The 12,001-nt window shown below is 41.0% G+C and overlaps 1 protein-coding gene across 1 annotated transcript in view; it reads left to right on the top strand.

Moving 5' to 3' along the window:
- The window catches only part of Cpd (carboxypeptidase D), a 67,505-nt gene that overhangs the window by 51,549 nt on the left and 3,955 nt on the right, over nucleotides 1-12,001 (top strand). Inside the window, exons 14-20 of the mRNA XM_059271239.1 lie at nucleotides 714-849; nucleotides 1,389-1,520; nucleotides 2,283-2,378; nucleotides 2,482-2,546; nucleotides 8,164-8,295; nucleotides 9,442-9,627; nucleotides 10,227-10,326. Of these exons, the coding sequence (XP_059127222.1) occupies nucleotides 714-849; nucleotides 1,389-1,520; nucleotides 2,283-2,378; nucleotides 2,482-2,546; nucleotides 8,164-8,295; nucleotides 9,442-9,627; nucleotides 10,227-10,326 (847 nt within the window). The remainder of the gene's footprint in view (nucleotides 1-713; nucleotides 850-1,388; nucleotides 1,521-2,282; nucleotides 2,379-2,481; nucleotides 2,547-8,163; nucleotides 8,296-9,441; nucleotides 9,628-10,226; nucleotides 10,327-12,001) is intronic.

Raw genomic sequence — 12,001 nt, 5'->3', positions numbered from 1 at the left:
GCTTGTCCAGAGGTGTGTTCTTGGAATGAGTCTAAATCTAGTCAAAATGACAGTCAAGATTAAGTGTTGCACTATTAGAAATACGCAGGGTGAAGCACCTCAGAAATTATTTCAGGTCACATGTATAGGTATTACATGTGTATTACTGCCTATGGAACATCTGGAGGAGAAATTATAGCAAGGCAGATAACCTAGCTTGGGTTTGGGGACATGCTGTTTTCAACTCTCTTTGTCTGAAAAGGCATTGGTATTTTCAGATTTTATATTCCCACTTTTTATCCAGAAAAGAGTCCCACCTTTATTATTAAGTCAGTGATCAGCAATTGTTTTCTATGAGGGCCAGATAGTATATATTTAAGCTTTGCAGGAGCAGACATCCTGTGGCTACTCAGCTCCATCATTATAACACACAAAATAATTAAACAGAAATGAATGGGCTTGGTTATTCCAGTAAAAACTTATATGGTGTAAAAAGCACCTGGGGTGCTTCTGTGACCCCTATTTGTCACCAAGAGGAACATTAATTATACAGTGTTGTCTCATTTTTTTAATTTATTTGAAGCAAATGAGAATTGTATTTTACATTTTAGTTTCTTTTAGTGTTCTGCCTTTTAAAAACACTATTTAAAGTGAACAATAAAGACTGTGTGGAGGGGGAAGTCCATGTCAGTTCCACATAGAGCTAATGGACTCTTGATTTCTTTTCATTTTAGTTGGTTGACAGGACTAGAATTGTGATTGTGCCTTCTCTAAATCCAGATGGGCGAGAGCGCGCACAGGAGAAAGAATGTACCTCAAAGACCGGGCAAGCAAATGCCCGTGGCAAAGACCTGGACACAGACTTCACAAGTAGGACTGTATTTGAGGACGTTGAAGGACTTTGGGGATAACTCTTTCTGTACTAGGAGACTGATCAGCCTCATTTTGTAGATGAGGAATGGGGTGGTACTTGTCTAGGTTATGAGTGTGAAGTATAAATCAATACAGACTTCCAGAAAACACTTTGAACTTTTTTTCCATGCACTTTGCAAAAGTAATTGAAGTTTTGTGTTTTATATTTTTTAAAAAAGAAACTTAGGGTTATTGGGGTGTTCCAATGCATATAGAGGTAGCAAAGGCCCTCTCTCTACCCTTCTGAATATGTGTATGTACACAGGATATTTGCATGTTGTTATATATTACTAATGTGCACACATTATCTCAAACTGTGCGCAACTCAGAATAACCTCCCTGTGAGAACATGTCTTTTTTGCTTGAGGCAGCACATGGAGAGATAATTACCTACAAGTTTTATAAGACAGAGTTATAATGGAATTCAAATAGAGTGAGTATTTCTTTATGCTTTCACTAAAATTTAGAACTTGATATTTAACTTTTCTCTTTTTTAGGTAATGCTTCCCAACCTGAGACCAAAGCCATCATTGAAAACTTGATTCAAAAACAGGATTTCAGCCTTTCCATTGCTTTAGACGGTGGTTCTGTGCTGGTCACATATCCCTATGACAAGCCAGTCCAGACAGGTATGCTGAGTATCAGTCCACACATGTAGTATTTAAGCCTTATAGGAAATTCCAAGTCACTAAGTAACATCCCTTCTAAACGTTTTTGAGTGAGCATTTGATTTGCTGTCTGCTCATATAATCAACCTTATACAATTGTCCATCCTGTACTTGAAGTGTTGGGGCAGGTTGGAGAAGGAAGGCCTGATGAAGGCCAAGCTCTATGAGTCCTATCTGTTCAGTGTGGTCTACACACAGGTTTTGAGGAAACAGTGTTTGTAGAACTTTAGAATACCAAAAAGAATATGGCACAGTGCCAGATGCTCAGGGGAACAGTCTAAGCTCTCCCTCCCATGTTTGACATATTGCCTACTGGTTTGTGCCTTGTGGTAAGCTAAACAGCTGCTTGTTGAATTTCCACCAGGTCACAGCATATGCAGACAGTTTGAGTAATTTTCAATGCATTTACAAGGGATATTGTTATTAGGCCCCAGTTGTCCGTAACTGAGGTACAATAAGCCAAAAGATCGTATCTTAGTGTAGTAGCATGTTGTATAAATTCACCGTTAGTATTTTTTTAATGTGAGGAAGATGTTTGCTCCTAAGTATGATTATCTTGGACTAAACAAAACAATGTTGTTATTTATGGTAACTCCTCAGTAAACTTCAGTGGGGTGCAGGACTTACTAGAAAGAGAGGAAGAGGACTTGAATCCACAGTACTGAACTTGAACAAAAATCTTTTCAATTTCTCCACTGACTTTCAAATTTTTCTTCTTGGTAGTGGAAAACAAGGAAACTTTAAAGCATTTGGCGTCTCTTTATGCAAATAACCATCCATCGATGCACATGGGTCAGCCCAGTTGCCCAAATAAGTCAGGTAGGCATTCCCCCTACCCTGTGCTACTCATTTTGGTTGATTGCTTTTGGGAGAAGAGAGTCTTTCGGTCTTGTTGATCATACATCTCCCAACGGTTTTATAGATGAGAACATTCCAGGAGGAGTAATGCGTGGAGCAGAATGGCACAGTCATCTGGGCAGCATGAAGGTATGTTTCAGAGGACACAGTTAGAGTGGGTTCCAAATGATGGTCACGGAGTGACAAAGAAGGTCCTTTTTCTAAGACAGGGAAGTGATTGGCGTCTGCCTCGTGACTTCTTTGACATGCTTAAGCCTTAAATTAACCTGACAGTGATCTTCTATTGTAAACATTCTTAACTGTGTAATTTCATAACATTAGTTATGCCTACAGTCTTGTACAACCACTACCAAGTCTACTTCCATTTTTTTTCATTACTTCAAACTGAGTCTGTACCAGTTACATACACAGTGACTCCCTGTTCTCCCTTTCCACAGACCCTGGTAACCTCCACCTCTATGTCTAGGAATTTGCCCATTCTAAATATCTCATAAGAGGACTTACATGGTAATCCTTTGTGTCTAACTTCTTATATTAACATATTTTTTGAAGTTTATCCATTTCATAGCACATATCACATAACCTTTAGAACAAAATATTCTATTATACATAGCATATTATAGTTTATCAGTTTATGTGTTGATAGACATGGGCTTATAGTATCTTTAAGCCTGACTTTTCATTTGTTTGGGTAGAAAGCTAGGAATGGCATTGTTAGGTATTGTTTTGATTCCATTTTTTAATGTTGGGAAGAACCACCAGCCTTTTCCATAGCATCTCTGCCATCTTACATCCTATCAGCAGTATTCAAGGATTCCATCTTCATCTTCTCTATATCCTGAGCAACGCTTGTTATTTTAACTTCCCTATCCTACCAGACAAAGCATCATCTCTCTGATGGCAAATGATATTGGACTACCTTTTATGGGCTTGTTGACCATTTGTATGACTTCCTTGGAGAAGTATCTATCCAAATCTTCTGTCCACATTACAATCAGGTTTAGGCTAGCAGGGAGGGTACAGTACAGGTGCTTTCTGCCAAGCTTGATTGAGTTCAATCCCCAGAATGTACATAGTGGAAAGCAAGAACCAACTTGTCTCCTGACCTCCACACACGTACCATGAGATGGACGCACACACAATGTTAATTTAAAAAATTCAATTGGGGGCTGGAGAGATGACTTAGTGGTTAAGAACACCTCTTCCAAAGGACCCAGGTTTGATTCCTGTTACTCACATGGTGGCTATCAACCATCTGTAACTCCAGTCCTAGGGGATCCAATGCCCTCTTCTGGATTTCTTGGGTACTGCAGACACATGCACAGACATTCATGCAGGTAGAACAACACCCATACTCAGAGGTTAAGAGCACTGGCTGCTCTTCCAGAGGTCCTGAGTTCAATTCCCAGCAACCACATGGTGGCTCACAACCACCTGTAATGAGATCTGGTGCCGTCTTCTGGCCTGCAGTCATACATGCTGTATTCATAATAAATAAATCTTTTAAAAAAAAAAAAAAAGAATAAAGTGAAAACATTTTTTTACTCACTGGGTTGTTAGTTTTCCATATAGTCTACATATTAAATCCTTATCATGTACATGACTTAAAGATAGTTTCAACTACCATCCTATAGGCTGCCTTTTAAACTTTAATAAAAATTACATTTATTTGGAGAAGGAAGCAAGCAAGTGCTACTTGTAGAAGCAGAGAACAACTTTTGGGTATTGGCTCTCTCTTTCCACCATGTGGATTCTAGGATGGAATTCAGGTTGTCAGTCTTGGTGACAACTACGTTTACTTACTGATTCATTTCTCTGAGCCTGTTTTACTTTCTTTTTTGGTTTGTTTGTTTGTTTGTTTAAGACAGGGTTTCTCTGTGTAGCTCTGGTTGTTCTGGAACTCACTCTGAAGACCAGGCTGGCCTTGAACTCAGAGATCTGCCTGCCTCAGCTTCCTGAGTGCTAGGATTAAAGGTGTGCACTGCCACCACCCGGCCCTTTTTTACTTTCTTTTTTTGTTTGTTTGTTTTGTTTTTTTGGTTTTTTGAGACAGGGTTTCTCTGTGTAGCTTTGCACCTTTTCCTGGAACTCACTTGGTAGCCCAGGCTGGCCTGGAACTCACAGAGATCTGCCTGGCTCTGCCTCCCAAGTGCTGGGATTAAAGGCGTGCGCCACCACTGCCCAGCTCCTTTTTTACTTTCTTGATCATGCCTTTTTGATAGGAAAAGGTTTTTTTTTTATAATTGATGTTCAATTTATCTTACCTTATTTTTTTTCTTTCTCACGATTTGTTGGTTATTAGGACTCTGTTTTTCTTGTCAGAGTTTATGGCTTTAGTTCTTGATATGGTAGAAGTTCCTTTTGTATATGGGGTAAGGCAGGAGCTCAGTTCTGTTGGAGGGTCGGGATCTAGTTGTCTTTTGTTAAAAACGCAAGTCTTTCTTCATTGAATGGTCTTGATGTCCTTTCTAAAAGCATTTGAACACAGATGTGCGGGTTACCCAGACGTGCTGTCCCTGATCTGTCCTCCTGTTTGCTCCAGCTTGTGATATCTTTCCAAACGTGGCTTCAGAAGCCCTTTGATTTTGTTCTTCTAGGGTTGTTTAGGGTGTTCAAGGGTCCTTGCAATTCCAGCTGAACCTGAGGTTGGCTTTTCTTTCTCTGCATAAAAGGCTGTTTGGATTTACTTAGGGGTCGTGTTGAACCTATAGATCTTCTTTCTGACAGCATTTAATTGGTTTGACTGTGCTCTTACAATTAGACAATGAGACATTAACTGGTCTTTGGTTTATGTGTGCAACAGAAAATTGACTTCATTCCCATTTCTTTATTCCTTTATTTTTTAAGAATTTACTATATGTGGGGCCTGGAGAGCTAGTTCATCAGTTAAGAACACTGACTGTTCTTCCAGAGGACCCAGGTTCAGTTCCCAGCACCCACATGCTGGGAACATGCTGGCTTACAGCCACCTGTATCCAGTTCCAGGACAGTGCCTGCTGACCTCTGTGGACACTCCATACATGTGGTGCATATAGGTACATGCAGGCAAAACACTAATACACATAAAATAAATCCTTAAAAAAGTTTCTTTAAGAATTTACTATGTGGGAAAGATTTTTTCATATTAATGATAAATAAAATATTTTTCAAGACTTACTGAACAAGTAGCTGTTAGAGAATTAATTGGTTTGATCTAGAAGAGAATATCTTTCTACATATATGAAAATTTAAAGACAGAAAATATTATACCTAGTCAGAGCCATAGCCTTCTCTTTATATGGAGATATGTTTGCAATACAATGGGTGAAGCAAGATGTTCAGAAAGGTTTAGTGGCATACACTGGGGCCAGTAAGCAGCTTACTGAGAAGCCATTACTAGATAGAGACAAGAGAAGAGTTTAGGGCTTTGAATTAGTGTGTTTTCATTAGGAATGGAAAGCCACTGAAGGTTTTGAGCAAGGCTATGGTGACATGATCTCAGTTGTGCTCAGGGGAAATTAAGTTCATAATAGTGGGATGGATACTTTGGAAGGGGAGGCTGTGAAGAAACTGGTTTGAAATAGTCTAGACAAGCAGTCATCAAGGAAGGCTTTGATGGAGTAGTGACACTAGGCTAGGGATCCAGTGTTGAAGTTTTGGTTGTAGGGTCCGAGGAGACGCTGAAGGAAGACCCCGGCTCCAATAGTATGCGAGAACAAGTGTTTAATATTCCAGCACGCGGGGGTCGACACCCGTACACAATGACAGCGACCCTGAGAGGAGCGTGCAGGCTCCCTTTAAGCACAGCTAAGGGAATTTCAGGAGCGGTTAGGTCATCTCAAACATAATTGGTCAAGCAAGCAGCAGTTACATGAGTACACTGTTCATTGACTGAGTTTTATCTTTGGACATACTTGGTTAAGTTTCAAGGGTCCTTGAAACATTGTGCAGCTGACTCAGGCCTTCTTCATGCTCTCTACCTCGTCCCTGAATGTAGTTTGTTGATAAATGGCCCTTTGTTGGGAGAGACACCTGTCTGCCCCTCTCAGAGAACTGAAACCTAAATTCAGCTGTAAAAGTGGGCAAGTTTAAACCCTTCATTGTACTCAAGTAGAGCTGACAGGGTTTGGAAATTATGGGTGATAGTGAAACAAGTCAAAGATGAAGTTTCTGGCCCTGCAACCCTAAGGGTGCAGCAGTGGCCTGAATACCTTGGCAGTACCCAACAGCTTGCAAGTTGGACTTTAGACCCACTCAACAGCAGAAACCTAGCCAACGTCTCAGGGCTAGTGAAGTCAAGGATCTTGGAGGAGAACCTACAACCACCACTTTCCTACACCAGCACAGTCCTTTACTACATTCTAAATACTTGTCCTTAGACCCACAGGTACGTGTAGTCCTCACCCTCTGCAAGGAAACCTCTCTTTATTACAGATGTAGACCACTACAGAAAACCACAGCCAATCAAAATGCAGAGCTGCAGAGCCCAATCCCAATAGATAAACCTATAAAAACAACCCCAGCACGTATAGGCTTAGTGAACGTTACAGAAGAGAGGGCAAGATTTCAAGAGCCAGCCGATCAAGGAGCTTGCTGTGAGACTGTGTCTCCTAGGAATGTCAGAAGCTACACCCATAAAAATCTCACCAACATGACTGCCTAAACATGAGCTGAACAAGAACAACACATGCTAAAGTGGATGGGGGAAAACCACAGGGCCTCAACCCTATACAAAGAACTACAGACACTGTGCTGGGTCCTCGTGGTGCACACCTTTAATCCTAGCACCTGGGAGGCAGAGGCAGGTGGATCTCTGTGAGTTTGAGACCAGCCTGGTCTACAGAGTGAATTCCAGGACAGCCAGAACTGTTAGACAGAGAAATTCTGTCTCAAAAACCAAACCAAAAAAAAAAAAAAAAAAAACCAAACCAAACCAAAACAAAACCAAAAAACTACAGGCAATTTAGGAAGGCTTAGAATGGAAGATATAATATTCCCCAAAGAACAGCATACCAATTGGTTATCAAATACCACACCAATTGGTTATAATCCCAAATAGTTGGCCCTGGAAACACACGTATTAGTAACATTGTATAGACTAAGCAGGTTATGTTTAGGAATCTATATGTATACAGAATATGTGTAACAACAATCAATGAAAAAAGAGGTCATGGGTTTGAAAGAGCTAGGGGGGATATATGGAAGGCTTCGGAAGGAGAATAGAGAGAAGTGACGTAATTACATTGTAATCTCAAAAAATAAGAGAAAAAAATGTTATTAACAAAAAAAGATAGTTTCATGACAATGTGAGAAAGTTAGTATCATTAGGTAAATGAGAAAAAGAACAAGTTGAAGGGGAAAGATGGCAGGTAAAGTTTGAAATCTGTCTGCACAAGTGGTTCCTGCACTTGATTGAGTACTCGACTGTGGCTGTGGCCATTGTCACAGCTGGTTCAGACGTGCCGTGGGAGCAACAGTGGATTCTAGAGATGAGAGGTTAGCTGGCTGTCCTTGGGGACTCTTTCGTTCAGCAAACCCCAATAAACATCATCCACACTTAGAGGCACTGTGGGAAGCACTGCTGCTTCGGAAGGAATGAGACATCGTCACTGTCCTATTTGCGACCCATTATTATACATGGTGACTTATTTATATTTGTTGTAAGATGCATCACAATGCTGCTTCTATCACCCATTTCTTTTTATTTCATTGGTTTACAAAGTTAATTTTTGCATGTATTAATTTGATTCTGAACTTTATGTTTCAGGATTATAGTGTTACCTACGGCCATTGCCCAGAAATCACCGTGTACACAAGCTGCTGCTACTTCCCTAGTGCAGCCCAACTCCCTGCCTTGTGGGCAGAGAACAAGAAGTCTCTCCTTAGCATGTTGGTGGAGGTGAGCTGGTTTTGAGTTGTTTGTTTCCCTCTGATACTAGGGATCAAACCCAAAGCCTCATACATGCTAGGCTTCATCAGAGGAGTGTATTCAATGAAAACATTTATTAAAACATTTTTTAAATGTATATAGAAAGATTTTGTTCTGTGTGTGAAAAAGTGTGTGTGTGTGTGTGTGTGTGTGTGTGTGTGCATGCTGTTAACATATGGGCTATCATACACGTGTGCATGCGCACATGGAGGCCGGAGGTTGAGCTCACTTTCCACTGTATATACTGAGACAGGATGTCTTGATGTGTCCAGAGCTCAGTAATCTAGCTAGTCCAGCTAGCCAGCTTGACCCAGGGATCCCTGTCCCTGCCTCTTGAGCACTGGGTCACAGGTAGGCTGCCATGGTCACCTGGCCTTTTACATGGGTTATGGGGGATCTGAACTCCAGCCCTCCTCACACTGGGGTGGGAAGCACTCTCCTCCTCTGATCCATCTCCCCAGGCTGAATTTTGTTCATCTTTTTGTTGCCAAAATAGATGCTGTGCATGCATATATCTTGAATCTGCTGTAGTTGGGAGCTTCATGCTCTTCCAGCTGAGGCTCATACAGTCACAGTCACTGTACCACGGAAGGAAACAATTCAAGGCATTTGAAGGCTGGTTTCTAATGCTTTCGGCTTTCAGAGACAAAGTTCTTTCTCTCACCTCTGGCTCTGAAGTACTGACTAATGAGCAAATGTGGTCAGGGTCAGTGGGGTGAAGGGTAAGCCAGGCTGACAGGGTCACGCTTGGTTTGGTTTGATTTTTGCAGAACCTTGCAGTACCAAAAACCCTTGGCATGCTCGTTAAGCACTCTACCACTGAGCTATAATACACCATCAAACCCCTACTTTGTTTAGACAGGTTTGCTAATTTGATGAGGGTGGCCTTGCACTCTGTTTCCTGCATCTGCCTCCTAAGTAGCTAGGATTATAGGATGTGCTCCACTCATAACTATAAGGGTTTTGTTGTTGTTTTATGTAGGGAGTGTGTGTGTGTGTGTGTGTGTGTGTGTGTGTGTGTGTGTGTGTTGGTTGATTTTAATCAAGCCTCAAGCTATTGCCTGTAAAATATCTGCTGACATTGTGAAACATAAATTATGTTATCATTTCTTTCAGGTCCACAAAGGAGTCCATGGGTTGGTTAAAGACAAGAGTGGTAAACCGATCTCTAAAGCAGTCATTGTACTCAATGAAGGAATAAAAGTGCACACAAAAGAGGGGGGGTATTTCCATGTGCTTTTAGCACCCGGTGTCCATAACATCAATGCCATTGCTGAAGGATACCAGCAGCAACATTCACAGGTAAGAAACCCAAGTCAGATTATATAAGTATGTATTGTTAATAACATTTGTGTCTTATTTTGAAACTCTTGTAGAGAGCTTGAAAGGAACAAAGAAATGAAAAATATGTCCACCTCTTGATTACAGTATCTGTTATCATTTTGTTGCTAAAAGTTTTCTGTTCCTCAGCAACAACAACAACAACAACAACAACAACAACAAAAAAAAAAAAAAAAAAAAACTTGCATAGCATTTTGTATAGTTTAGATGACACTCAGTTACCTTCCTGGTTTGTTTTATAGGCCCAAAAAGCATTTAGTGAAGCAGGGCTATAGTATACCATAAGTGACTTTTTAAATTTTAATTTTAATATTTGATGTGTATGGATGTTTGCTTGCATATATGTTTATGCACCAGGCACAAGCATTGCCAGCAGAGGCCAGAAGAAGGTTTGGAGTCCTAGATTCTGTAGAACTGGGGTTATGAATGGTTGTGAGCTGCCATGTGGATGCTAGGAACCAAACCCAGTCCTCTGGAGGAGCAGCCAGTGCCCTTCACTGCAGAGCCATCACTCCAGTCCATAGTAACTGTTTTATGATTCTTACACTTTATCCTTGCAGGTCTTTGTGCATCACGATGCACCCAGTTCTGTGCTAATAGTCTTTGATACAGATAACCGGATATTTGGTTTGCCAAGGGAACTCGTGGTAACTGTGTCAGGTAAAGATTTTCAGTTTTTAATACTTGAAGTTAAAACCAGTTCTGCTGTTACGCTTTGAGAGTGGCTAGCCCTGACAAACACCTCTAGCTGATTGCTTTTTCCCTAGAGACTATCTAAGCCTGTTTTCCCCAAGCTCCTGTCCTATATGTTCTCCTGGTTTGCCCCTAACTTCTGCAGACCCATACTCAAATTTACCTCCACCAAGAGACCTTCACTCATTACTCTGGCTAACACAGTAGCCCTGTTATTATCTCTACCCTATGTTTTTTTCCATTATAATAGTCATCACTGATACCATATGTATCTGTCCACTGTACTGTCTACATTTAATGTCCCCCACCAAAACAAAAGCTCTAGGCAACAGAGAGTTGATCTGCATCCCCAGACCTTCACATCATAGTCGGCACAGTGGATCTTACTGGGAATTGTTAAACAAGCAAATGTTGTTCTGTATCAAGATCACACTGGCTGCTAGAACTTATGTTTTTCAAGGTCCAGGAAAGAGAGAACATTTCCCCCACTGGGTTAATGTGCCATTGTTTGAATTACTGAAAGGTTAAAGGGGAAACACATGAAAAAAGCAGTGTTCCACTCCACTGCATCTGTGTGACACAGTGATCTTCCATTCATTTCTTCATTTGACTTGGACTTAAAGCAAAAGCCCAAGCTCTGTTGCAGGGCTGGGGTTCTCCGATGAATCTTGGGAACATGGTGTGGTCACAGGACCTCTTGTGGTGTTCTTAACATTCTCATAGGAACCTGGCAAAATACAAAGATCTTGGTGGTTAAAGGCACAGGCATTGGATTCAGCCATGGGTGAAATCTAGCTTTGCCAGCCACTAGCTATTGTGAACTCAATTTGTATTTCATGGCTATTATTTTTCTGTTGTTGTAAGACTGTGTTTTGGTAACCTTGTATACAAGTTTAAAATAAAAGAGAGCTTAAGGCAGAAGGATCACTGCAAGTTAGAGGCCAGTCAGGACTACATAGCAAGTCTCAGCCTGAGATACAGTGAGACTCAGCCTAAACAAACAAACAAATAAATGCCAGTGAGATGGTGTAGTGGGTAGAAGCTCTTGCTGCACAAGCCAATGGCCTGAGCTCAATCCCTGAAGCCCACAGTAGAGAGAACCAACGTTTACAAGTTGTCCTCTGACCTCTATATGCACACATGTGTGCACACATATATATGCGCACGCACACGCACACACAATATAAATAAACAAAATGTAACTATTTTTAAGTTTAAAAAAAGGAAGGAAGGAAGAAAGGAAGGAAGGAAGGAAGGAAGGAAGGAAGAAAGGAAGAACAAATGAACAATCTGGGGAGCTGGGAGTGCAGCTCCGTGGTAGAGAACTTGCCCTAGGATCAATTCCCAGCACAGGAAAATAAAGAAAGAAGGAAAGAAAGAAAGGAGATGTAGGAAAATAACACTAAAGTAATTACAAGTTCTCCTGAGGTAGTAGAAATGTAATGGTTTGCTTATCGTTTTCCAACTTGCACACTGTGCATGTTCTGCTTCTAGGATAGCAGAGTGGTTTTTGTTGAGATCCTAGAGATTGAAGCCCAGGCTTCCTGCCTGCCAGGCAAGCAGTCTACCACAGAAGAACATCTCCAGACCAAGCAAATTGCTCCTAGTTGCATGAAATTACAGTAAATGACATATTATTTAA

Source organism: Peromyscus eremicus, chromosome 8a, assembly GCF_949786415.1.
Source record: "Peromyscus eremicus chromosome 8a, PerEre_H2_v1, whole genome shotgun sequence".
Taxonomy (NCBI): Eukaryota; Metazoa; Chordata; class Mammalia; order Rodentia; family Cricetidae; genus Peromyscus; species Peromyscus eremicus.
Note: the sequence above shows the minus strand (reverse complement) of the source record. Positions and strands in the feature narration are given on the sequence as shown.